This window comes from Montipora capricornis, chromosome 13, assembly GCF_036669925.1.
Source record: "Montipora capricornis isolate CH-2021 chromosome 13, ASM3666992v2, whole genome shotgun sequence".
Lineage (NCBI taxonomy): Eukaryota > Metazoa > Cnidaria > Anthozoa > Scleractinia > Acroporidae > Montipora > Montipora capricornis.
The window spans coordinates 27,119,903-27,147,452 of NC_090895.1; the positions used below are offsets into that span (position 1 = coordinate 27,119,903).

At 38.4% G+C, this 27,550-nt stretch overlaps 2 protein-coding genes across 2 annotated transcripts in view; both read right to left on the reverse strand.

The window, feature by feature from the left end:
- Positions 1–1,658: 1,658 nt before the first annotated feature.
- Positions 1,659–6,342, reverse strand: LOC138030744 (dynein axonemal heavy chain 6-like). The gene is made up of 7 exons (XM_068878621.1): positions 6,332–6,342; positions 6,019–6,172; positions 5,304–5,392; positions 4,488–4,614; positions 2,917–2,985; positions 2,604–2,688; positions 1,659–1,797 (listed from the first exon to the last, which is right to left on the reverse strand). The coding sequence occupies exons 1-6, from the start codon at positions 6,340–6,342 to the stop codon at positions 2,629–2,631; spliced, it is 510 nt and encodes a 169-aa protein (XP_068734722.1). The 3' UTR covers positions 1,659–1,797; positions 2,604–2,628.
- Positions 6,343–9,611: 3,269 nt separating this feature from the next.
- Positions 9,612–27,550, reverse strand: part of LOC138030157 (protein sel-1 homolog 3-like) — a 25,350-nt gene continuing 7,411 nt past the window's right edge. Inside the window, exons 8-24 of the mRNA XM_068878037.1 lie at positions 25,535–25,627; positions 25,171–25,364; positions 24,313–24,447; positions 23,643–23,760; positions 23,136–23,197; positions 22,779–22,898; positions 21,529–21,666; positions 21,383–21,445; positions 20,621–20,794; positions 19,823–19,944; positions 17,970–18,053; positions 16,828–16,918; positions 14,318–14,396; positions 13,497–13,606; positions 12,942–13,066; positions 11,896–12,004; positions 9,612–10,600 (exon numbers count right to left, since the gene is read on the reverse strand). Coding sequence (XP_068734138.1) covers positions 10,529–10,600; positions 11,896–12,004; positions 12,942–13,066; positions 13,497–13,606; positions 14,318–14,396; positions 16,828–16,918; positions 17,970–18,053; positions 19,823–19,944; positions 20,621–20,794; positions 21,383–21,445; positions 21,529–21,666; positions 22,779–22,898; positions 23,136–23,197; positions 23,643–23,760; positions 24,313–24,447; positions 25,171–25,364; positions 25,535–25,627 — 1,889 coding nt within the window. The 3' untranslated portion in view covers positions 9,612–10,528. The remainder of the gene's footprint in view (positions 10,601–11,895; positions 12,005–12,941; positions 13,067–13,496; positions 13,607–14,317; positions 14,397–16,827; positions 16,919–17,969; positions 18,054–19,822; positions 19,945–20,620; positions 20,795–21,382; positions 21,446–21,528; positions 21,667–22,778; positions 22,899–23,135; positions 23,198–23,642; positions 23,761–24,312; positions 24,448–25,170; positions 25,365–25,534; positions 25,628–27,550) is intronic.

Sequence of the window (27,550 nt, forward strand, 5' to 3'; positions counted from 1 at the left end):
CGTGAAACAACTTGTGCACACTTTTTCAAGGTCATACGAATGTTGCTCCAACAATAACAACAACAACAACAACTTCGTCGAGGTTACCTGGCCAAGCATAACCGGGGCACGTTTCTCAAAAACCTCAAATACCTTTTCAGGTGCCACCTAGGGAAGGGAGAGCTTTGCATAATTAAAATAGGGCAACCATAACATGTCACAGTTATTCAAGATGGCGACATCCAAAAAAATATGAAAACAAAAATAAGCGATTTTGAAATTCGATATTCGAGTCAAACGCTTTTCTTTAAATTGTTGAGAGAGGTGACAACGAAATTATTGAAAAAGAAGAGGTTCCCAGTACAATGTGCAAAGGCACTGACCACTACACCAACATGCACAACATCTTATTGTCACAAAAATCTTCTCTACTTCTGTATACCAGGAAAAGTATACTCGAGTGTATTAACCATAACAGAAATTTTTTGCTTTGAATTAAGTACAAAAACCCTCTGATGCGAAGTTGTTCCTTATATGCTTAACTCTTACCTTGAAGTTCCAGCCCAGTGGACCAAACGTCTTTTTTACTGAATGATTGTATGAAAGAAGCAAATGCCAAAGACTAATTTACGCAAAGTCACACCACGAACTGTGAAACACAAACAAGAAAGAAGATGGGCAAAATTTACGAGTAAACCCAGGTTAATTTAACATGACGCACGTGGGTGGGGAAGAGAGGGTTTCGAGTGTGTTTTTTGGGAATCAATCAAGAATTTCCTTCATAGTCTTAGAGGTTGCAAAAAGGCTGTTTCCCTAGGATGTTGCAAAAATTGGTTGCCAGTTTAATAAGGCGTTTGAATCCAAAAATGTTGAAAGAGATTGAATTGGTAGTGAGCACTGATGCAAGAAGAGACTGGGGAGAGGGGATCTCTTTGCAACCAGTTTTACTTATTTTTTTGCTCCTTTGCAACATTCACCGCCTTAAAGAAAGTTTGAAAATGGCTATAAAAGTAATAAATCTCAGGCGTGGATAGGACGAGGAGCTGGGCAACTAGCATAAAAAATTTTGGCAATACTGAAATTACAATTTAATATTGACAATCAAAAGCTTGGATCCAACTTGGTAAAATGGGATCGTTTAATCCGTATACTTAACTCTATATAAGTCACTGTTTCTGAGAAAAATTGTACTATCTCACTCCCCAGCCCCTATACAGAGTTCACGCTATCGTTTCTTTTCTTTCCTAAATTATTATCAATTTTTTTCTCTTTGCGGCGCTCAACATAACTTAACTCAACAAATGATATAGCTGTTGTATTAATTAATTACTTAAAAGCAGGAGTCATCTTTTAGTATAGGGAGCTTACGCAACAGGACAGCTGGAAGACTCAGGACGGCAGAATGACGAAAAAATGTCGTGTAAGATCGGGAATGCACACTCTCGCGCGACATTTTTTCGCCATTCTGTCGTCCTGAGTCTTCCAGTCGTCCTGTTGCGTAAGTTCGCTAATATCGTTATTGTAATCAGTGTTGTTGTGATTGTATAGTGGACAGTACATTGTACTGTAATTGGTTATAGTGTTTACCGAACAAGTACCATAAGAAGAACCAAAAACGAAAGAACTTACTGATTTTCAAATGTTTCAGCGGTGAGTTCACCAAAAGCTCTGAGTCTCTTGGGTGACTTATTCGTCACTTTAACACTGTTCTTCCAAACCGTCACGGGGGCTAAGTTGACATGAAACTCAGAAACAGCTGGAAGTCTTTGCATACTTCTGCTTCCAGGATGGAAAGGTGTTTGATGAGCGTTTCCATGGCTAACATCCAGGAAGCGGAAAGACGGCAATTCCATAAAACGAAATAAAAAGAAAATGAAAACCAAGAACCCCTGTAACTAATCTTATCATAAAACGATCATTCTAGACGGCTGATAAACTAAATTTAATGCATGAATAAATAAAATTAAAAGCTTGTGCTACAAGCAGTGGAGAGGAGACGAGAAAAAAGCACTTGAGATCATGGAGCCTCTTAAACGCTATGAAAAGTTAAATATTGCAATTCTTTCGGGAGCTGTCTAACTTGGGCGTCTTCTAACAGCAAGGAAAAACGGTTTCCCTGCAACTTGCCCTCGTTCTCGCCAACTTTAGCAATAGGCCTTTTGCAACAAACAATCACATGGTACAAAATCCGCCATGCTGGAGGGCAAGCTCATTATTATTCATCCACTGGGACATTAAAACCAAGGCAAGTCAAGCTTGACTGGTTTCAGGTCTCTTTGTTTTAATGTCCCAGTGGGGAAATAATAATGAGTGAGCTTGCCCTCCAGCATGGCGGATTTTGTACCATGTGATCGTTTGTTGCAAAAGGCCTATTAAGGTACATTTGACACTAAAATGACAGTTAACAAGTACGTCAATCACCAATATGACTGATCCAAATAGAGACCAAGTCAAGCTAACAATAGTGTGTGAACCCAAATTGTAATTTTTTCTCTATGCGAAGAGAGCTTATGTTTGAATGAAAGAGTTTGTCAGCTTCTGTTAAGCAGGTGTCACCGTCTTTCCCCACCCCCCCCCCCCTAAAAAAAACACCTCGCCTATGAGTACTTTCCACTGGTCCTTACCTGGAGGAAGACGCAGTCGCCTGTTTTAGTTGCATTGGGGATCATTTTTACAGGCCCGACTTTGATCCACTGCGATGGTCCGATCCTATGAACAAAAACCAAAAGGATGATGCGACATTTGGAGGTAGTAGCCACTGCTGTTCGCAGCAGCACCTTTCCAAGCCTGAACTTTAGACTACACCGTTTCTTAATCATGGTCGTCACGCAAGACGTCTCCCCGTACTTTCTAGAAGTCACGCAATGCTACTTCTGTTTCGACCAAACAAAGTCTCAAAAATCAGTTACAATAAATCGTGGCAAAACTGTCACGCACCTCCAAATTGCAGCAAGTGTCCCACTTCTGTTCATTTAGCCAAGGAATGTCAGGTTTAGGATGACGTTCCTAAAGTACAGGAAGGAGAACGGAATGTCATAAAATGATGGCGTAGCTCAAATGTAACATCAAACAACGGGTACATGTATCACTGTTACCCTACTCTAGCTGGTACATCAGTGATGTCACCCCTCTCCCATATATATAACTGCTTTGTACCATTATCAGCTGGGGTACGAAAAGCAACAGTTAGTCTCTTATCTTAGGGTGGATCCCCAGTGTATAATGCACTGGTGTCACAGAACGCGAATATTGCAAGGCTGTCCTGCGCTCGCTGTATTTGTAACGGATAAGGACTTTGTGAAGCCAAATGACCTTAGGCCATCCAGTTAGGAGGCAGGTTAGCACAATGGTGGTCGCAGCTGCACTGTGTTCGAATCCTGCTTTAAAGGGAACCTCCACTCTTACAACAGAATAAGTTTAAAACGAAGGAAATTATGTTTAAAAACGTATTTGCTCGAAATTTGTTTTTTAAAAAAGTGTTTATATCAGGAAAAGGGAATTTTAAAATCGCTTATTTTCACTTTCAAATTTTGTGTGCGTCGCCATCTTGAATAATTGTGACGTGTTACGGTTGCCCTATTGTTCTGACACAAAGAGCTTTTGTCTAATAACAACAGGGCAACAGTAACGCGTCACATATATTCAAGATGTTGGCACCCACGAAATCTGAAATCAAAATTAGGCGATTCTAAAACTTATTTCTTCCGGATACAAACACTTTGTTTGAAAATATTTTATATTGACTGGACTGTAACAGTTACTTCCAGTGATTTAAAGTTATTTTTTTGTTGAAGTGGAGGTTTCCTTCAACCAATGCCCTGGGTTGTCCTGAATTCGAATCCACTGCGCTTTGTAAATAGCCAAAGAGCTGCCCTTTCTTCTCATTCTTAACAAGCTACTTTTAAAACTGCTCTAATCGAACATAAAAATGGATGCATTGCTAGTTTGAACGAACATAAAATCAACCTTGTGCCCTGAAAAGCTATAACCACCACACTATCATCGGGCTGACGTTGCAGGGAGGGATAACAATAAGGATTGGTGACAAGGATGATGATAAAGACGGTGATAATGACGATGAAGGCGATAATGACGATGATGATGTTGATGACGATGATGAAGATGACAACGACGATGACGACGACGATGATGAGGATGATGATGACGAACACCATGACCACGACGATGATTTTTATTGTTATTGAAATGCAAGGAAAATGAAAGGCAATTATAATTGTTCTCAAGAACTGTCCTAGTTTCATAACAATAAACCAACTTGTACATGATGTGACATTTGAATGCAAATATTCATTGTGTCCTTGCTTATGAACTTGCTTGCAGACCACAACGACAAGGGAAAGTATGAGTTGTCCCAGCAATATCATATTATAGATTTCTACTCGATATTCTGCCTTTGCTTTGCTAATCTTAAGTTTGCACCTTCACACTACGCAAGTTCAAAAAGTGTAATCCCTCGCACATGTCCCTCAATTCCTTTCACCTCTCACCTTATCTAAGCTCCCACTTCCTCTGAGGAAGAAACTCCATTTTCCTTCAGAGATACCTCTTCTCTGTCGCATTATCTCGCCACACAGCATGAACAAAAACACCAACTTGTCCTTCTCAAACAAGCCCCTGCAATAAAAAACAGAAAAATTAAATCAATGTCTCATTGAAATGTATGTGCTCTTTTCCTCGTAATACTGAGGTGAGAAAAAAGGAATTAGTCATCCAAGAACTATTCACGCATCATAAAAGCACAGGCTCCAAAACACAGTGAGCTTTTTTTAATTAAACCAAGCTCATGCAATCCAGCCTATTAAAAAAACAGACCTAGTACGAAATCTTTGAGAATTAATTTCATTTCCAAGAAGCTGAAGTAAATGGCTGTCTTGATGAAGCCACATAAAAATTCATGAAAGAAAAAAAACTTTTGTAGTGAAAACAAATTGGCCAAAGCGGAAATTTACCACAACAGTCTTTGTTTGTCAACCCAAATTTAGAACAAGCATTGTTTTTGTTTCTCTTGGGACCATTGTAAGTCCCAAGAGAAACTGGAAACAATTGTTATTCAAATTTGGGTGGACAAACAAAGAGTATTATGGTATTTTCCGCTTCGGCCAGTAGGCAGAATGTTTCAAGAATTGTGACGACCTTGAAAATAGTTACCAGGGTTGCACTATCACGATCCAACTATATTTAAGCGCTTAGGAAACAATTCAAACAGATTGAAACAAACACAAAAACACCACAGGGGTGGGAGGTAGAAAGACAAGCCAACATCCTCAAAATGGTCCCTACTCCCTTTACAGAACTAAACTTACCATGCACTGAGTTGGTGCAAGAGAAGGATTTCAAGCCTCTTATCCAGGTCATCTGTCTTTTCGCTGTTTTCAATGCACGTATCAAACAACTGCCAAAAACAAGGACAGGTTTCAGTCAGAAAAACAATGTTTCAAAAATTGCACAATACTCAGAAATGTGACCATGTGAATCACAGGAAATGACCCACACTTCAGCGAATGTCAGGGACCAAGTATGATCACGAAAACAGCACAAGAATACATATGGAGCAACAAATAACTTACAAGCCGAAACAAAAAGCTCATACACTATTCATTGATTTAAATCCTGTCTTTCCCCAACATAAATATGATTACAATAACAAAACTAGATTGAAGTGATCCTCTCTTTTAACTTGACAATTTAAGGTGGATTACTACATTTTTCCATAAGAAGATCAAGATTTTAAAATGTATGAAATTAAAGCAACAGGATGTCTCTTCTGAAGTGTCAGTCACTGCAACTGATGTAAAATGTTAAATATAGTGACCGAGCTCCTGGAGGGGGGACTGAAAACTAAACATTTCAAAGGCCTTTTTTTAAAACCTATAGCCATATGAGGCTGATAAAATATGTAAAAAGTGAGTGATTGGGGGAGGGCTTGAGTCACAAACTTTGGAAGTTTTATAAGTGTCGTCCTACAGCTAGATACCGTAGAAATGAAGTATGTCATGAAAACTGTAATCTCCATCTTACCTGAACAAAAGTTTGCTTCAACAAGATTAGTTCCAAGGCTGGGTCAAGGGTCTCTCCAACTTTCTCCAGAAGCACAGGCTTACCAACATGAATGCAATTAAAGTTCTGGTCTGTGAGCTTGATCACTTTAAGTCCATTCTTGGCCTCATTCACTCTGATCTAACAGTTTGCCTGAGAATTATTATAGAGAAATGGAGAAAAAAAAGGAAATTAGGGGCCTTGAAGTAGCTCTCGGAAGGCACAATTTGATTTTTTATCCTGCCACTCAAACTGAAAACTTAAGGACGGTGCCTACTATTTTTATTGCACATACGTTCTGCACATCTCGAGATACTCGGATTTCCTATTGGTGACGCTTACTAATACAGGGATATTTTTGCGTGGTTTAAAACTATCCGGAGAAAGTAGATCTTAGTAAGTACTCTTGGTATCCAAAAAGAAAATCGGGGGTTCATGCATTCTTGAGAGATAAATAAGCTTCAATTTGAGAAAGAACGCCATACATTGCTTTGTATTTTAAAGCTTTTTACAAATATTATTTATCAATTATCTTTGAAAAATGTGTGGTTACCCCCAATTTTCTTTTTGGATTTCAATAACACTTGTTAAGATCTATATACATTTCCTGCATAATCACACAACAGGGCAAAAATATCTTTAATTAGTAGGCACCATCCTTAAGACTAAACAATAGAAACCTTGGTATGAAATGAAATAAAAATGGAAGCTGCTTCAATACCAAATAATGACCAGCTTAGAGAGCAACCACATCTCCTTAAATAAGTATTATATCTGCATGAACAAAAAAAAAAAGAAGACGAAAAACAGCAGCATGTTTTTGCTTTGATAATTTTTTGTGCTGTATATTATCTCACTGTTTTAGTATATGCTAAAACAATTATTCAACTCAGTGTCGGTGGCTAGCGTTGGATATTTACCTCGCCATGTAAATATCCACCGCTAGCCACCTCCACTTCAGTGAATAGTTGTTAACTAGCTACCGACACTGAGGTGAATAGTTGCTGCATGTGACAAGCTTACAACAGGCCTACAACTCATTATTTGTCAGAAAAAATATCGTAGCATTTTAAAACATGTTTTAAAGCGCTGCAATAATCGTAAGTGATGTTGTAGGTAGGCCTGTCATAAGCTTGCTGCATGTGCTAAAAAATCGTACCAAGCAAGGAAAAAAAGGCAGTAAGTAAATTTGATTGCAAAGATAATGTTGCCTCTCCTCACAATTCACAGCTGAAAAGTATTAACTCACCTTAAGAACCTGTATATGGATCAGTGTCCAGCTTTCCTCCTAACCTTCTTCAGTACCTCTTTTATATAAAGTTGTCCACCTTATGTGCTACGCACTGTTTGGAGAGAAAAATAACTTTAGGATAAATCAAGGGATTTTTAGGGGAAAATATAACAAACACACCTGGAAGATCTGCAAGATACAAAGTTCTCATGGAAAGCATCAAAATGTGCAAGCAAATTTTCATTACTCTAATGCGTTATTTTTCTTCAAAGGGATCTGACCCTTTTTCTCTCGAAATTCCCAAACACCAGCCTTTCAAAACAAACCTGGTGAACCAGTAAGTTCCCACTCCTTGGAAGGATTTTTCTTCTTGAAAAAAACATTTATTTATTTATTTATTTATTTATTTATTTATTAAAACAATATTATTGAAAAGCAAAAACTACTTCCTGAAAAATCATCTTCTGGCTCTCTGCCTCACTTCTCTTAGACTACTTTTAATTTTACCATCCAATAGACCGTATTCATAAATGGCGGCTAAATAATTATTCTTTTGCCTTTATGCTAATCATCCTAACTAGCCTCGCAAACATGAGCAAAATTCAAAAGAATTTTTGCTCCAAAGTGAGGCTAGTTAGGATGATTAGCACAAAGACAAAAGAATAATTTCTTGACCACCATTTATGAATACAGTCTATGTACATGGAAGAGAAGACAAATTACCGGCACTCAACACAAAGTTCACTTACCGCTTAATTATACAGTGTTTTTTGTCAATATTAACATTCATTTATCCACCTCAGGATATCAGGTTTTAAAAAGCAAGAACCAGATATTTGCATTTTGATGGAATGAAAAAGGATGGGATTGTGCCACTCTTCATTTCAAAATGGGTGCAATAATAATAATAATAATAATAATAATAATAATAATAATAATAATAATAATAACAATAACACTAATAATAATAATAATAATAATAATTATAAACATAATGGCACGATTATTGCTCCACTAAATACACCTTAAATTCGTGGCAATATGAATAAAATGAGAAAACCTTATCAGATTGCCTACTAGATAAAATAAAAAAGCATTCCTAAAAAGTTAAGTTTATAGTCAGCATGGGCTTTGTTGGTATACAAGTTACTTATAATTTCAAAGTTCATTGATCATGCGCACCGCTAAAATGTAAGTTGTCTCAGCACTTCAACAAAGTTTAACTCCCCGACCAACGAGAATTGTACTCAAGGGAAAATGAAAAAAAAAAGAAGCAAAATGCACAACTGTTTTTTAAATACCTGAATTTTGAAGCCAGCTCAAGTCGACGCAAAACATTTCCCATTTCCTCCTCGTGAATCTAGCCTCGCCACGCCATGTTGAAATTAAGCCACGTTCCCAAGGTGTCTCCTTTTTCGCTTCCGAGAGACCCTGGGAATTTCCTCAGTCCATAACGCTGTCATCAAAAATGTCTAACTCCATAGCATATATAAGGATAAATTTCTAAAAGTCCTATTTCTAAAAGTGTCAAAAGTGATGCATCCACCCCGATCTTAATGAATAAAAAATTCTGGGGATTCTCACTTTCAGCCCCAACCGCCCAACTACTTTTAGGTTTCTAACATCCAAACTCAAGGAAGTTATAAAGGGGGTAGTTTCTAAAGAAACTGTGGTGCTTCATCGGTGGGGAAGTAGTACACAAAAATTTGGTTTCATCAACGGAGTTGATAATGCAAATTGACCACCGTACAGGAAAGTTATGGCGAACGAAATGATAAAATTTAAAAACACTGTTTATTCGCTAAAAAAATACAACAAAGTCCAAAAGGTTTGTCAAAGAGTTTATATTATGACGTATTAGTGTCTGTTGTGTGGGCTCTCTGTGTTCGATGGATAGCAACTCACTAGAAGAGCGGAAAACAGGTAATTGCCTAAAGCTTGCAGTTATTATAGAAGTATCAATGACTTGAGTCCGGAAATCGAACTCAGGCCACATTGGTGGAAGGAGAGTGCTATATATTATTTTGCTTTTAGTCTACAAATTATTTGCTGGTCAGATCTCTCAAGATCCCGCACTAATACTTTGTTCAGTTGGTCATTGAATGAGAGAAGTGTCTACAAGTACGTCAGTGCACAGTGTGGACCCCGTTTCCTTTCTTTCCTTTCTTTTCCTGGTCCGCGTTTAAACACTAACCCAGCTCTAAATCCTGTTTAACCTTGTAATTTTACGATAAAGGAAAGCAAAAATTAGTTGAGGACAAGAGCAAAGAATTATCGCAGAGGAAGAATTGGAAGTGATTAACTATGAAAACAGACAATATGCACAATGCATAGTAGCGTAAAATGAATAATAAATTATAAATTTATTGCATATTTCTACAGAACGTAAGCAGTCGATACACTAACTTCTCCGCAATCAAAGCAAAACATCATTATTAATAACAGGGAGCCACTTCAAATGGCGGAGCGTAACCGCAATATGGCTCTTCGTACTCTTATCCGCCTCCCAAGAACTCAGCTCAGAATTTTGAAATGGGCTAAATGTAAACATTTGAGATCGATATATCTAATAATATTTACGGCAACTGCAGCCCAAAAATTTGAAATTTAACAAGGAATGTGCGGGCTCATTGCTGTCATTGGCACTTTTGCAACCCAATAATTAATCAGTCTTTCGATGGTTCAAAATTCCACTTTAGTTTCCAAGTGTAGGAGAACTGTTAAGGTTTTTAAACATCAATACAATTAGGCAAGAAGCTGTGACGAGCGCAACACAAGGACGCTAGTCTAATGCACAGATTTTAAGATACACAAAAAGCATTAAAAGGGACTTCCAACCCAACAACTAAACCATGCAGAGAATATTTACAATCAAATCGCTTTGCGTTTATATCTGAAAAGAAAATTAATTAAAATCACCTTTTTTTGTTTTAAAATTTCCTTGGTGGCTCCGACTTGAATAAATGTGATGTGTTGTACGTGTGGTTGCCATATTGTTATTGTAAAGAGCTCTGTGCCAGAATAACTGCACAACCCGTGACTCGCCATAGTTGTTCAAGACAGCGGCACACGGAAATTTAAAAGTGAAAATAAGTCATTCTATATATTTTTTTTCCTTTAGAGAGAACACTTTTTTGAAAATCTGCAAACCAATTTGATTGCAAACACAATTTCCAATAACAATCCAAAGTAAAAAGAACATTTTTCAAGAGTCACTCAAACTTATATAGTTATTATATAATTATATAGTTATTATTAACATTATAGGTTGTTTGAGAAAAAAAACCACATTGTAGACATGCCGACAATGAATGTCAGTATCCCAGCTCCAGTCTGCAACAAAAGACAAAACTGAATTAGTGTCGTATTTCAACACGAGACGTTTTTGCCACGAGAGACATATAAAACGAATGCACTTGATAACAACTTTAAACTGATGTGTATTATGTATATAAACAGCAATGAAATACCAAGTGAGCTTCCGCGCGAAAACATATCTTCACATGTGACGATAACATGTTATTTTCACACTTGAAAAGATCACTCTTGCTATGGTTACATACATAAATCGCGTTTTTCGATGCCTTTTGTGAAATGATTTAGTATTACTTTCATTGGTGTTTATATTAATAATAAATAAAATATTACATGGCTGCTTGGAGATACGAAATTTCTCTTCTCGTGTTGAAAAATATTCTTCAACACTCAAAAAGAAATTTTGCATCTCCGCACGGCCATCTAATATCCTCTATTTATACCATTGTAATATTCGTACGTGGCGAAATAAAAAACGTCTTTGAATTTTTTCGTCTGCTCAAGTGTACGGTTTTGTGTGTTTCTTAAGGCACAGTGCTATCCTGAAATCGTTCTAACAGCTTGAGGATAGAAATAGATGAAATTTGAAAAAGTGAGGACGATCTCTATCCTTTTTATTTGGGTATGGTGGTTACACTACATTTACAAAAAATTCAGTCCATTTCCGTGATTATGTTTTTTCACACGAAAAGTGTTAATTGTAGTCCAAGTGTGGAAACATAGTGGAGTAGTTGTTAGAGCGTAGGAATCCCCTCCCGAAGGTCGTTGGGTCAGGGCCTAGCTCAATCCACCGTGTTGTCTCCTTGGACGAGAAACTGCTCCACACTGTCTCTCTCAACCAAGTTAAACAGATGGGTACCAGCGATGGAATAGCATGCTGTCCAGTGGGGAGTAGCAATGCTCTAAGTCACTTAATGCCACAGAAACCGGGTTAAGCTTCGGCCATGTTAACTACAATGGCTCTCATGCAACTTGCCTTTATATGCATGAGTGGAACTCTTGGGGCGCTTTCCATTTAACAGAACTGACCGGCCAGACTGGGCATTTGGAAGGAATAACTCTACAACACATTCAAATTAACACAATTCGAGGATCATATATACTCCTCCAGAAGAATATGAGGGAATATCTTGCAAGTGTTCCTTCAAATGGTTGCATTTTCTTTGCAAAGTGATGGGTCTGGCCGGCCAGTTCTGACAAAAGGAAAGCGCCCTAGGTTCAAGAGAGATGGGTTTCTTCTTTAGTAGAAGAATTTCATAAAATATATATTTTAAGCAAAACGGTTTCTCTTTACAAGTTACAAACCTACTTACCAATGCTGTGATGGTTCTGTCTTGCCAGAAAATTTTTAGCTTTACTCTTATCACTCCAAACGCGCAAGGTAGGAATGATTCATTGTTGTTTTCCTGAGAATCTCGGCATCTATATTGAAAGCGCAGGAAGGGCGGAAAAGACTCAAAACAAAAACGCTGATTTATTTAGTTCCGAAAATGTTGTTCAGTACCGTCCCAAATTTCCGAGTTTAAGTGTCTGCCTCCTCTTCAAAGCGAGTCAAATTGCAAAGTTTTTGTGATGGTAATTAGTTCTACTTTACATATGAATGAAAACTAATTTTCATAAGAAAACTTCGCTCTTAGACTCGCTTTGAAGAGGAGGCAGACATGAAATCGGAAATGGCCGACTGAATAAAGATAAGAAGACTGAAGTGTGAAGTGCGGTCGAAGCATTTTAAAGGGTTTAACCTCTGTTGATTCTAAGTTCCAGAGAACAAAGAAACCACTTTTGCCAAATGGAAAAGGAGGGAAACAAACAAATGAGCTAATGTCAACCAACAACATCCTCCAAGGACTATGCCGGTGGAAAAAAAATTGAAAAATGTATTAGGATTTTTTGAACCAATGCGCAGGTGTTGTATTGCAAGACCAAAGAAAATCCAGGATTGCCTTTAACATTCAAATGAAGACTGCGTCGTCACAGTAAGTTGAAGTGAATACAAAGAAAAATCCAAAGCTCTGTAATGAGGCCACTATTCATCCTTTTCACTAGAGAGCTGATGATCCCTTGCTTCCCGCTTGTGATACACTCAACAAAATTACTCAAGTAATTCAAATATATATGACCTTCATATAATCAATTATATAGTTCCGCAGTTTTGCAATTCAATTTAATTGCACATTTCAACTACCGTATATATGGTTTTCACATACTAACTTTCGTCATAAAATTCTGGTTGGACGTGAGCAGTACTGTGGCAACCACGCATGTACCACGAAAAAGGTCAAAAGTTCGTGAAGCAAAAATTGTAAACTGAAATCCCCCAACAGGCAGAACTAACAGCTCTAATGAGTTGAGGACTTACTTCTCATAAAGTGAAGCAGCAAACGTGAGGTTTCCTTGGAGAATGTCATCTTTATCCTGGTTGTTCCAATGAATTCCATTCAAAGAGTAATTGTACTCAACCATGTAAGCTAAATTGTACATTGCCTGTAATTAAGATAAAGAAGTCAAAATGAATCGGTACCAAGCTCGGGAAAACATTAAAAGCAAGATAAAACATGCAACTGACGTAATAAAAAGGACGGCAAAAATCACCTCACAAGTAAAAAGAGCGGGAAACTGCAAACCAATTAAACTAAATCCCGGCTAATTTTGCTTTTCTTCCGTTTAAGTGCAAAAATGTAATGCAATGCTCACGGGTTAGGAACAGTGAACAGACCATGCAGGTAATGTCCCTAATTTGTTAATTGATCGCATGTCCCATATAAGGACGGTCTAGCCTCGGACCATTTCAACTCAGAATGTCTCACCTCCGAAACACTTTGAGACAGCGCGTTGATTTTCAACCACATCTACAATGATCATACTGTTATACGGTTCAGCTGTTACAGCCAAGCAGTTTGCGCAGAAACTTTACCTGTGGAAGACCATTTTTGGCTGCAGCCCTTGAATACATCTCGCCAGCGAATGTAATGTTTTGGGGAACTGACTTTCCATACCAGTGATTGTCTCCCACTTTGACCATGGCTGAAAAGCGCAGAGACAGGACCTTTTATCAAAAAACTTTTATTTTCCGTCGACAACAACAATCTCAACAGTAATCAATAAATGAGGCATTACTGCCAACCAGCGGGCTCACTTGTGAGAGAAACCCGGTTTACAAGCTAGTAGATAGTAGATTTGAATCTACGAGTGCTTCCGCCCACTACTCACTCAGATCGACAGATAAGGTAAGAACTAAGACAACTGCCGCAAATTGGTTTGGTGACTTTGTCACCTTGACAAATACGCTACTGACTTGATGTAATATGTTTATTAGTGTAGGTTGTATTATTTATGTATATATATCGTATTCAGCATTTATAAGTATATATTTATTCCTATAGTTATATCTGACCAGACCTGTAGTTCAGATTAAAATCTGCAAGAGGTTTCAATAAACAAAACTACTACTACAGAACAGCAAATTTAGTTTGATCAACTGAGTTGACAAAAACAAAAAAATTACCAGTGTTGAGCTAGCGTAAAACCTGACGTTTTGAGCGTTGGCCCTAGTGCATTTCAAAGCGTGATCCTTTCACCCTTTCGTGTTTCTCCCTCAATTTTTGACCTTGTTCCCTTTCGCGAACGATTGAAAGGCAAATCGAAAAAAACCAACACTGTAAACCCACACGGAACTTGTTAAGACGTGAGGACGTTGTTGAGTGCTAGAATAAACAGAAACACGAGAGCTCTCACCGAACACCCATCCCATTGCAGCTGAGCGGTTGTAATAATGCCATGTGCAATCCACTGACGTCACATCCTCAACCTCTTCCTGTAAAAGTTAATTTAACAGTAAACCTAAATTAAATTGTTTTCGTAGTTTCTTTTTAGGCCTCCTCGCCACTGGTGCAAACACTAATTTTCCTTCTTTTTTCCTTTATTTGTATATTTGTAGTTTGTCCTTTGTGGCCAGGAAATATGGAAAACATTCAGCTGAATAGTTTCATAAAATTAAGGCCCCCTTTATATGGAGAAAAGTTGTCCCAGGTAGAAGGGTGACTCGCCTACTCGAGCTACCCTGGGTGAGCCAGCAGTGAACCGGTTACATGAGGAAAAAAAGGTTGGCTCGGCTAGAAGGGTACACCCGCCACCATCATGGCAGCCATGATGGTGTACCAAACTAATCCTCCGGGAACTAAACTCTATTTTTCGGCAAATACTTTCTTTTGTTAATCCAATATGGCTACTGGTCACGTGAGTGAAAACGCTCTATAGACGCTCGCTTAAGTTGACTCGGCTGGGAGGATGACCACCTTAACTGGGAGTTAAGGTGCGACAAACTAACTGACAGCGACGGGGGGCAAAAATAAGGTGCGACAAACTAACTGGTGCTGACTAGATGCGACAAACATTATGGTGGGAGGTCAGAACAAGTTAAACTTGTAAGTTAGGTTGCATCTGTTAAGACGCCCCTAGGGACTGAATCAAAAACCTTTGGACACTACTATATGAAACAGCAGTGATTAGCAACGGCGACAACTGACAGCGACGGCGAGGCAAAAATAAGGTGTGACAAACTAACTGGTGCTGACTAGATGCGACAAACATTATGGTGGGAGGTCAGAACAAGTTAAACTTGTAAGTTAGGTTGCATCTGTTAAGACGCCCCTCGGGACTGAATCAAAAAGCTTTGGACACTACTATATGAAACAGCAGTGATTAGCAACGGTTACAAAAAGGGAGTAGCAATACAACTGCGCGTATTTCGGAGCCACGCAGAGGTCATTATTAGGATTAATGAATGATGAAGGCAAAGCCAACAAAATTGTCACCTTAAAACGCAAATTTGCATTATTGGAATCACTTTGTGACTATTCCAACCCTTTTAATACCATAAGAATAATGCTGTTTACCCAGAAATCAAATTAGTATGAACAACGCTTTGTTAGGTGATTATATGAAAAATTATCTTCACAGGCTGACGTTTTCCCCAAACTTTCATATTCATTTGGATATTTCAAGTTGTCACAAGAAAGATTAACGATTGCGTTTACACGAAACTGCAAACGGTAAGTTACTGTTTCCCATAAAGGCATAAAATTCTCTTATTAGAACTTTTTTTTTCACTTTACAAAATTTGCTCGTTAACAAATAGATTTCATGTTGCTGTGTTTCTGTTCAATAACAGATCAAAGATTTCCCTGCTAGCAGAGGTCTCTCACGGCGAGGCAAAAATGAGACACCTCTGCTAGCAGGGAAATCACAGATGACGTCAAAATGCGGTAAGAAAAAAAAGAAGTACAGGAAGCAATAGCTTACCACATTTTAACGTGATCTATTACTGAACAGACATACAGCAACATGAGATCTATTTGCTTTACATAATAACTGATTAAAATAAACAGAAAGAAGCATTTTTATTTCAAGATCTTTCTAAGGTATTCGAAAGAGGTTACTTTCCCCACTGGAGAAGACACGAAAATAGCCCTTTGACGTAATCTGCTGTCTATACAAAATAAAGCCAACTGATTGGTTGCTGTGCTTAACAAAGAACTGTACAGCTGTAATATTGGTTGAGACAGTCACGCCACTGGCATGATGATGTCAGTTGCGCGTCTGTCCTCTAATAGATCAAAGGTGAGAACCAATAAAAATGTGTGTATTATTGAGCTTATTTATAAAGCTCTCTATTTTACAAGCGACGCCAAAGAAATGTATCAAAAGTTAATGTGGAAACACACGTGCAGTGCGTGCAAGCTACAGTCCTAGCCCCAGTTGTTCAAACGATGGATAGCGCTATCTGCCGGATAAATTTCTATACAGTGGATAAGTAATAGCAAAACCAATTGCACTATCCAATGGATAGTGACTTATAGATAAGATAGCGCTATCCACTTTTGAACAACTCATTAAATATGCAAACTCTTAACGTTTTCATTGTCGCTGATGTCGCCTTTTTAAAATTCCCTTAAAGGTCGCGGCACTTGCCTGTCAGAAGAATCACGTCCTCTACCAAAAAGAATGCATAATTTCAGCACTGAGGCCCATTTTAAACGTCATATTTTACCCTTGCCGAATCTAATGCAAATGAGAAAAATCTATACTTTTTGCTCATTTGGATTGGATTCGGCACATGTAAAATGCGACGTTTAAAACGGGCCTTTAGCCAACAGCAGAGGATTTCGTTTCTGAAAGGGGATGGGAGAGGATTAACAAACAAACAAACGTTACTTATAACATAAAAAGTCTGAATGGTATCTCACCTGATTTTCTTCACATAGAAGGCCAGCATTGTACAGTGGCAGCTCCATACCGACCTCAGCAGCAAACACGAAGTTCACAAATGATTTGTATCTACAGAAGAGACCATTTAGTTTCTTAGTCCTACTCAGTGGACTCGCTCTCGCATAGTTAAATAAATAACAACAACACTTACTCACCCCATTTTAAATCAACCAATCGAAACCAAAATCAAAACCACATGATTCACTCGCGTGCATTTTTCCCGCACCAAGCGCCAGCTACATTTATTTGCTTTAAGCTGTTAGCCCATTACCGAGTTGCTGTTTGCCTCGGTTTCAAAGTGAGTCCTGGTGCACAACCATTCAAATGGAAATGAGTGGTGTATTTTCATGCAAATCAAACTCATCATTTGAATAGTTGAGCACCAAGACTCAATTTGAATCAGAGGCAACCGGTAACTCGATAATCGTGTTGCACAAGCGGCACTCTGCACAGCAAAGACGTGAAACTACCAAATTTGAGGTTTTGACGACAACGCGAGAGGACAAATGTGAATCTTTCAGTCTCTATTTTTACTGTGAAACCGGTCATACCGATTTATTTTTAGGATACGCCCACATCGTACGACGCATACAACATGGCCTAACCGCAAGAAACTTACGATAGTGCAAAGTTACATTTTGAGGTGACGTTTCCGTGGATGTCGCTGTCGCAACTTTCCCTTCCAAAAACAAGGGATGCCATTTGGACGAGACTTAAAACAATTTTCACTGTTAAGTTTCTTGTTTGCAAATGAAGAAAAAAATACTTAATCTAGGACTAGATTAGTACCGTATGTCAATTAGAGAAAGTTGATCGAACGATGTCAAACTCGCTTCAATGGCTTAAGAGGAAATGCACTTAACTTCTACACTACCAAAACAACAGCTTCAAGTTGGCAATTTTAAAGTATTTAAATGAAGCTAATCCTAACAATTTCTTGAAAGCTAACCGAATAAAGACTTTGTTACTAAGAAAGGCATCGACTGTCAAAAATGGCATCGCTTGTTTATGAAAAGGAAAGTAGCGTCGCAATCGTAGATCTTTAAGTGCCAAATAGCTTTGGTTCATCCTACACACCAATTCAAAATTTTTCAATTAAGAAACAAATATTATATCATACGTTTCTCCGCTGTAGTACGCTTTTAGTCCTTTTCTCATGAATCGTCCAACTTCCGGATTTTGTTCAGCAACAAAACGGAGATATCTAAAAATAAGGAAAAGGTATTTTTGAACATTTTGACGCACTGTATGTAGTAACACACTATTAATCCTCTGGAATTGAGATAGCCTGTTATAGACGTTAGTGATGGTAGTTGCGAGACGAAGGGAACAAAAGACGCACCAAAGAATAAATACGTAAAAGGATTCCTTGGGATAACATTGGACCACACCCACCAAAACCACTTTTCCCTTTGCGGTGAAATTACATGAAATAAAATTTATTTTTTTTGTACTTGGAAATATCTTTTAAAGATGAAAACAAAGAAAATAATCAGAAGAGTGAGACACTTGAACCTGTACTTTTCGCTTTACAATATTGTCAATATCCGCTAGACTAGAGTGGTTTTCAATTGAGTGTCGAAAGCAATTAGGGAATTACTTTGGTTTTGCATTACTTAACTTAGTGATTGGTTCAAAGTTCTCGCGCCACTTTTTCAACCAATCAGAAGTGTAAACAAAACCAATCGTGGCTTGCGTGCGCACATTTTCCTGCGCTTTGTGTCGGTTGATTGGTTTACTGGATTGTCTCCGTCCTTTTTGATTGGCCAAAGTAATTACTTTGATTTTGGTTTTACGACACTTGATTGAAACTCGCTCTAATGAGGCAAGCGATTAGAATTCTAAAAGTATTTCAAAAGTATTTTAACCAAGGTACAATATCACCGAAAGGCTAACCGTTTTGAAATTGGTGCATCGGCCTAACTACTCCAATTCTATGGAAAAACACCAAGCCCCTGTTACCCTGTTTTCTAAACGGCTGTCTATCTTTTCAGTTCTGCACCTGATGCCCAGGATTTTCGTTTCATGTGCAAAGTGCCCTAAAAGTTGGGAACACACATTGGTTGGGGTCACACTTGAGAGAAACACAGTGTAACACTAGTGTTGATACTACTCTAGTGTCAGCTGTCTGGTGTTTTGAATCCCTAGGGGAACTCTTAATAATAGAGACCATCTTCAAATTCTCACGGCTGGACTGGATCTAGCATGAAATGGAGGCAAATGCGGGCAAATCTTTTCACACACAAATTAATAGCCCTTTTCACGGTTAGTTTTTCTTAATTGCATTACAATGTACTCTAACGTGGATGTGAGGCAATTTCGGGTTAAAACTACAAAATAGCCCGAAATTGCCTCACATACATGCTAGATTATATTGTAATGCGAATGAGAAAAACTAACTGTGAAAAGGGCTGTTTGCCCGCATTAGCCTCAATTTCAAGCTAGATCCAGTCCAGCTATGAGAATTTGAAAATGGTCTATTGAACTTGATTTAACACTACTGTGTAACTCCCTAATGCAACCGCAACCATTGCATAAAACGCAGGGAAATCTCACGAGAGATATCGGTGAATGTTATTGAATATTACCTAACCTGCAACCATGCCCATTTTTCGTTTCGCCAACTCCATAGTACTTACCGTGCGAAACTACAAATAGAGCCTGATCGCAGGTCAATGTTACCTGCTTCGCTAGGGGGGTTGGGAGAAAGCAGGTGGGTTAGCATGTCCAAGGGGCTTCTTCGCAGAATGAAAGTGCGTTTTTGAACTGACACACATCTGAACAGCCAGACATCTGGATTCACACGAGTAAATTTCCTTGTTTGGGACAAAAGCAGTTACAAAACTCTACCTCATTCACAAAGATAATTAAATCCCATATCATCCTTTTCAGCAGGACAATGAACTTGCATTCCAGAGGAGTGGAGTATTCCACAGATTATAGGACACCACAAACACTCTTAATGTTACTTACACGACCCCCAAAGGGCAGTTCTTTTCGACGTACACACCACTGCTTACACCTTCCCCCACAGTTAAACATGAGCCTGGGTGTCCCCTGGTAGCAGCTTCAAACCAGTACTTAAACGCCTCTTTCTACAAAGAAAAACAATTACGATTTTATTCACGAGAAAATTAAGGATGCAGAGAGGGAGTCTCCTAGACTAGCCCTTGGGATATGTCTATTTCAGTTAAGTTATTTTTAGATGTCACAAAACGTAAGTCTGGTTCCCGAAATGTCCGCGAAGGTAGAGAATTCAAAATGGCGCTCCGAGTGGAATAGCGGGTTTATTGACGTCATCCTTAATAGTCCCGGACGTCTCGGGAAACAGACTTTCGATCTAAAAATAACTTTTGAGAAATTCACATATCCTGGCAATCGTCCGTACTCTATCTCTCTCTCCCTCATTTTCTCTTGGTTTATTACTATATAAACAACTGTCTCAATAAGCATTCATGCGGGAATTCACAGGTTCACAATCATCCAATCCTTGGAAAAGCAAGGGGCTTCCTTGGGAGACAGTCCATTTGTAGTTAATTGGATCATTGGAAAATAGGATTTAAGTTAGTTGCATTAACACAAAACATTCGAGAAGAGCAAGGGACGAGTTGTGTTTATCACACATTTTTTTCCAGGAGCACTAGTGAATCCTATTGGCTAATGAAATACAAGATTTTGCACTGCCCCGCCATTTTTGCTGTAAACAGGGTGAAAATTTCCCATAAAGTGGTGAAAAATGCATTTAAGTTCCACAACTTTATTATTTCTTACCTTATCGGGCGGATGTCCTTCAACCCATCCATTATCATAGCTAACAGCCAAGTTTGACAGCCCGTCCCTGTCTCCTTTGTTTGCAGCTCTTCTGAAGTAAACCGCTGCTCCACTGTGGTTCTGGCGCATGTTTCCTTCATAGAAACCCAATGCGTTGAGAGCAGGAGGAAAGCCCTAGAAAAACGAAACAGAAATGAATGAATTCTCGGTGTTTCAATGACGCATTCAAAGTCACTTCCCAGTGCTTTGGATTTCCAATCACCAAGCTTAGTGCTTGGCCAAGACAATGGCGATACTTTTCTTTTTTTCTATCTAATCAGAAACAAAAGTTTCCGCGCACTCAGTGCCATCTGCATGTATTTGCTTTGCGTTGTGATTGGCTCAATTGGTTCTCTACGTCTGTTGTGATTGGCCAAAGTTTCTTAGATATTAATCTGTAACAAAATAACACCACGGAAATTAAACAGTTTCACCTTCTGTTCAAATCGTTGTAATAGTAACCGTTATGAATCATCAAAGTTTATATTATTTTGCAAAACTGCTCTATTCGCAGGTTGTTTTGTTGGTATTCCTAAGCCAATGGAAAACAATGGAAACCATTGTTTAAAAGGAGTTAATTTAAGGTGCCATATGTGAAATAAATGCCCCTCTCAAATAGACACCCTCTCCCCCGCTAAAGTCAGAAAGTGGGTGTTTATAGATCATTTACAGTTTAGTATCGTTTTAAAAGGAAGACTGAGACGAATATACAGAAAGCATTACCTGTTCCGCAGACAGCTGAATCAGTTTTATGGCTTCTGTTTCGTTTTGCTCTATTCCATCACCCTGTCAGTTGAGAAAAAGGGGAGATACGATTGTTACATTGGCCAGCTTGTGCGGAGACATGGATATATAAGTGCATTTCGTACCCTCAGCATGGAAATTCCCAGGTTATACAGTCCCTCGGGATCTCCTTTATCAGCTCCCATCTGATAATACTTCACGGCTCTGTCCAAATCACGTTGCAAATTACGTTTACCGTAATAATACAAATCTGCAAGTAGGCTCTGAAACAAAAATAAAGAAGAGCCTTTATTCGCGATTGTCTTGAAAGAGGTGTTACAAGCTAATCCTGGGGAATGAAGTGAAGAGCTCTACAAAATTTATTGATGATAACTCAGGAATACTCGGAAAAATCAGAGTGCTCCTTTGCAGGTGTCGAACCAAACCTACGAGCTTCTGATGACTAGTTCAGATGCTCTACCGATGAGCTATGGAAGACTCATCAGTGGTGACTCGGAGGAGCAGAGGAGCACTCAGATTTTTTCCGAGTATCCCCGTATCATCATCGATAAATAGATCTCTTCAAGAGGCTTTATGTAGCTCAAACTAGGGGAGCTTTCCTTTTGTTAGAACTGGCCAGCCAGACCCATCAGTTTGCAAAGAAAATGCAACAATTTGAAGAACACTTGCATGATAACCCCTCGCATTGTTCTGGAGAAGTATCATTATCAGGTATCACTCGACTGCAAGTAGGATTTTCGAGCAAGGGGTGGCTCTTATCGTGTTTTATGGACCCGCAGGTGGCTAATCAGTCCTATGTGGGATGCGCATAGTCGTCCATTCTCGTCACATTTGTTCGCAGTAGTCAGCGGTGTGGGTTCCTTTCCCCTTTCTTTCCTTATCAGGCGCTTCTCTTGGGCCCTGGCTTGTCTCTACGCCTCAAAATGGGACAAACCCTCATATACAGGGAAGAGTATTATCTTCCTTGAAGTGTGTTAATTTGAAGGTGTTGTAGAGTTAGTTCTTCCAAATGCCCAGTCTGGCCATTCAGTTCTGTCAAATGGAAAGCGTCCTAGGATTGGTCGATTACACACATACGTGTGAGCGACATCCTAGACTTACATGTAATAATACCGTTAGCACTGTCTTCTGTATACATCCTCCTTTTATCATTATTTTACCTGGCCAAATCCTCAAAAAGCTAGTCTAAGACTAGATTCTAGAATATCTGTCCATCCATCCACTTTTTTTGCGTATGAATAGCGTCTATTGCTGTATGCTTCCATTTTCAAGCGAAGCTATTTTGAAAACCTTACGCAAACATTGTGAGAATTCTAAAGAGGGGGAAGGTTCAAATAACAATTCATAACATAAGTATAGATATGCAGATACATACTTGAGCATCTGATAAGCCGTACCAAGTCTGATGGGTGAGCCACTGGAACAAATCGGATTCGTCGATCTTGTGCTTGGCCAATTCATCATAATCATCCAACCGAACAGCTTCAGCATGCGTCTAGTGACAGAAAGATTGGATTCAGTCTAACAACAGTGCCCAAAATACAAAAATAAGGAATCAATCAATAATTATTTTTACAATGATAGATTTTAGAGCTAGCAAACTTGTAGGCCATGTATAGAAAGTACCGTAATTCTCCAAAATGGAGTGTACATCTTAAGCCAATCAGGATTCAGATCATGATTTTAATGCATAATAATAAGTAATACGAGAAAACAGCCATCTAAGACTCACATTTACTTCCTGGTGTTGTTGCAGAAGCTTGTCAGAGGTCAAAGCAGCCGCTTTGTAATATCCTAAAAATGAAATAATTTGTTCTTATTATATAAACACCAATGAAATACCAAGTGAACTTTCGTGCGAAAACAAACATGAAGATAACATGTTGCTATGGTTACATATCAAAATTGCGCCTTTCGATGCCTTTCTTGAAGTGATTTAGTATTTCATTGGTTTTTATATAATAAGTAGAATATTACATGTACATGGCCGCTTGGAGACATGAAATTTCTCTTCTCCTGTTGAAAAATATTTCAATCGTTCACTGCACTCACTCGTGAAATATTTTTCAACATTCAAAGAGAAATTTGGCATGTCCGTGTGGCCATGTAATATCCTCTACATATGACATGATCCTGGTCAAGAAAACTACGTGTAGTGATTGCACAACCCTCAACAAAAGAGATGTGGTGCATAAATTATATCTTGAAGGAATGAAATACCGGGAAAACAACAAATTACCAATAGCAACATCACAGTCCTGGTGTAATCCATCTGCACCAATGAGGTGTCTGTAGGCTAAAGCCATTTGACATAATGCATTGTCATTGGCTGCTCCAAGCAACAGATACTTCCAGCCCTGATAAGATCAAAATAATTATATCCAAACATGCAGCACAGTGCCACTGGGTGTCAACAGAGACCTTTCTCTTAAACTAGAAATACATCGTGAAATGTCACTGAAGTGTCCCTACACGTTAACATGTTAACAATCATTAGTAGTTGAGATAACCCTAATAACAACGACCCAATGTTAACTGTATGAGTAAAGACTTGCACTAATAATGTTGTCACTTCACAGTTTTTATCAAAATTATGCATGCATCTAATTGGCAGTATTTCTGGACATGAGACTGGCAAATATCAGGACACAAGGCCTTTGAAAGACAGTACATGAATAACTTATTGTTGGGGGCCAAACCTTTATAAAAGTATTTTTTTCTGTACTTTGTTTATTTTTGTGAACTTGCAGATGAATTTCGAGGAACAAATAGAGAGTTACTTCTTCAAAAAATTAGTCCAGTTTGTATCCAAAAAGATGAAGGTACACTGTAGCTTAACGCAAAGAAGCAAATAAAGGTCTGTCTATTGTCAAACCTATTCTTGGTTGAAGAAAGCAAAAATGTCATACCTGAGTTTTATCTTGAGGAACTCCGAGACCAATAAGATTCATTATGCCGGCTGCGTACTGTGACTTGGAGTGTCCCATGCAACTTGCCACTCTCAAGATGCTCAATACATTTGGTGTTTTCTTCACATCATTCTCCTAAAAAAAGTTTAAAAGGAGTAGGACTTCATCTCAAGCAGTGATCTTCTGTTGTTGCTTTCACTTTTTGTCTGGAATATACCTAAAGTAGTTATATTTGGAGCAAAAGTTCTTTTGAATTTTTTCTGTGCTAACAAGGCTAGTGAGGATGAGTAGCATAAAGACAAAAGAATAATAATTTTTTGGCTGTCATTCATGAATACGGTCTGTTGTCATATCTCTCAGATAATAATTATATGCTGTGACAAAAAAGATGTCTCAATAACGTCATTTTCTCAGGCTGTAATGTATGACTTACATGTGCACTGTACAGCTCCTTGTTTAATCTAGTTCATGAGCATAAATTGAACTGGAACAAAAATTAATGTTTCCAGTACTGCCCTCCAAAATTGTTGGTGAGAAGTATGCATGATTTAAAATGACTATTTCAAATGTTATTCTCTCCATTTCTGCTCACTTACATGTGCAGGTAAATTGGCGAAAATGGAGGATTTGGCAAAATTCTGCCAAATCTACCACACGTTGCCCTCTTGTCGAAATTTCACCCAATTAATGTCATTGTCTGCATTTCTGGACATATCTTTTTCTGCTTCGTGCAAACATAGAAGGAGATGGCCCAGATCATAACAAAAGGCTATTTGTAGCGTATTCTTCAATACTGAACTATTATATCCAGGAAGGTAGATGACATCCTTTTCCTTGAGGTCTGTGAAAACAACTTACTAGTTTTTCATTTGCCAGCTGATACAAGGAATTGGCCACAGAGATCATGTTATTGTGATCATGGCTGATGGCTTGTTGCACAATTTCATCCACATCTGGGGTCTCTCCTGACAATGGGACATCACACTGTCGAACTGTACTGTCATGGAGAGTGATAAGATCCAGAAGGGATCTACGCCCAGCAACACAGTGTTCTAAAATAGAGAGAGATATGGTACTTAAAATGCTGTATCAAATTCACTGGTAAAGAAAATCCATACTATCCATAAACCAGTAACGTTGAGACCACTGCTGTCCTAGTTACCAGAGAATTAGTTGACCTAGCCATGGGTAAAGTTTTCACCATGTAGAAAGTGACAATTACCATTTTGTTCTGATGCCATCTGCATTTTCTCTAAAGTGGCTTCATGTAATGTCACGATCCTTTCACTGCATTTTACTGAGTCATCCATCAATGCTAATATCAACAAAAAAAAATTAATTTAATTTAAAACATAGAGATCGAGGGATCTTTTTTTAAACTAATATCAGACAACAATACTATTATTAGCCACAGGAGTTAATGAGCTCTGGTGCAAATTGTCTGTATACAGTACATTGCACCTTTTTTGTATGTTATTATTAATTAATTAAAACCTTCATGAAGATCAAAATAAGAATTTCCCTCTACAGATTGTGGGTTGATGTTGTGGCAAGAGTGCTTCCCTTCCAAGAATGTCACCCAGTCTTGCATCCTTCACTTAAACGAGTCATGTGTGGAATGAAACTTTCAATTTTTCCATGCACTCAAAACCAACACTATGTGGCGGCGACCATACCTGGACTGGATCACCTACTCGGGTAGTTCTATGAACTACTTAGGGGTCCCAAACTCTACACAATGGGACCTAAAAATTATTGAAAATTTTCTTTATTTCTATTACAATCTTTTATTCTTATATTTAAAAATACTGAATTGTATTAATATTCTGTGTGAGTTTCAATAAAAATTGGCTTGACTTGACAGCCTGGGCCAGATCACGGATTGGATCACAGACTGGATCACAGACCAGCCATTAGGTAGCTTAAACAAGAAAGCCTACTAGGACGGCTCTGTAATAATTATTAAGAACTGATTGAGTGAACCTGTTTCCCTTTCTCGTTTTTTAATTTGCTGTTGTTAGTTTCAGTAGCTAATTTCCAGCTACATTTTTGTGTTCTATATGAGCATTACAGCGTGCATTACAGTTAATGAGAAAACTAATGTGTGAGGCTCATAGGCACAACTTGCTTTAATGTTGTTTATTCTCGGCTTGTGTTACCATTCAGACCATCGACATATAGTTCCACATTTCCATCAAATATGAATGGCTTGTTTCATTTTTATTCCAGTAAGAATTAAAATAATATCAAAATTTAATTCCAAATTCACATCATTAAAAAGTAGACGTATCTCAAGAATCTGAAATTGTTTGACATCATCAGGTTTGTTGTTTGTTTTTAGTTTTTTGTGTTTCAATTCATTCATTTGTCTTGCTATCACCATGACTCGTACAGTGTACGTCTTATGAGGGTCGTACAGGGGTATTTTCGTGATGCGTGATTAGCTGATTTTATTTTCCGTGAAAAGTGAATGTAATAAATCATTATTCGTGATCCGTGACCTGAACGTCTTGCGTGATTCGTGAAGAACTTGAATTATTAACCGATATTCGTGATTTTACTACTCTATTCTGCGTGATTTTTGAGATGCAAGTTCTCTGGAAGATTTCTTAGACTGAAAACATCAAATGTGACAAGACGTCACATAATATATCGTAAAGTAATCCATTGTGCAAATTCACGTGCTTTGCATACCTATCATGGATCGGATGTCGACTCCTATCGTCTCCCCTGTCACGGGAGGTCAAAGGACAGTGATTCGCAACATCAAAACTTCCGAGACATGGCAGGGACAAGTACGTCTAGTACGATGAGGTCGATGAGGGTCAAGTGCATTATATTTTACGTGGACCCGAAGTCTGTGGGCTCGCTTAATTTGCTTGAGAAGGAACGAGTTCGCTTTCCGATTACAGACGAACATTCATCTTTGGCAGTGTTTACTAAAAAGTTCGCGGAATTTGCCGGAATAAAGGCAGAGGCTGAGAAACGTGGCCTCGGCTCCTGTGTTGAACTTAAATTGTGTCGTCTTGAAAAGGGAAAAGATAGCAGTAAGGCCTTTGCGATAAATACACAAGAGCAATGGGACGAGGAGAGACCACTCCACCAGGAGCCCATCACCCGGAGCGTGCAACATACCTATTTTTGTGCAACGGCGTTTTCACAAGTAAGGTTATTTTTAGATACGCCTTTCCTGCAAATTAGCTTTCAAAAGCCAATGAGAAGCGGTGCATAATTAATA

What these genes read in the sequence shown, in the direction of transcription:
- LOC138030744 (XM_068878621.1), bottom strand. An exon ending in TTGCACCAACTCAGTGCATG is followed by an intron (nt 4,615 to 5,303) that starts GTAAGTTTAGTT and finishes TTTTTATTGCAG; the next exon opens with GGGCTTGTTTGAGAAGGACA. An exon ending in GAAGTGGGAGCTTAGATAAG is followed by an intron (nt 2,986 to 4,487) that starts GTGAGAGGTGAA and finishes CCTGTACTTTAG; the next exon opens with GAACGTCATCCTAAACCTGA.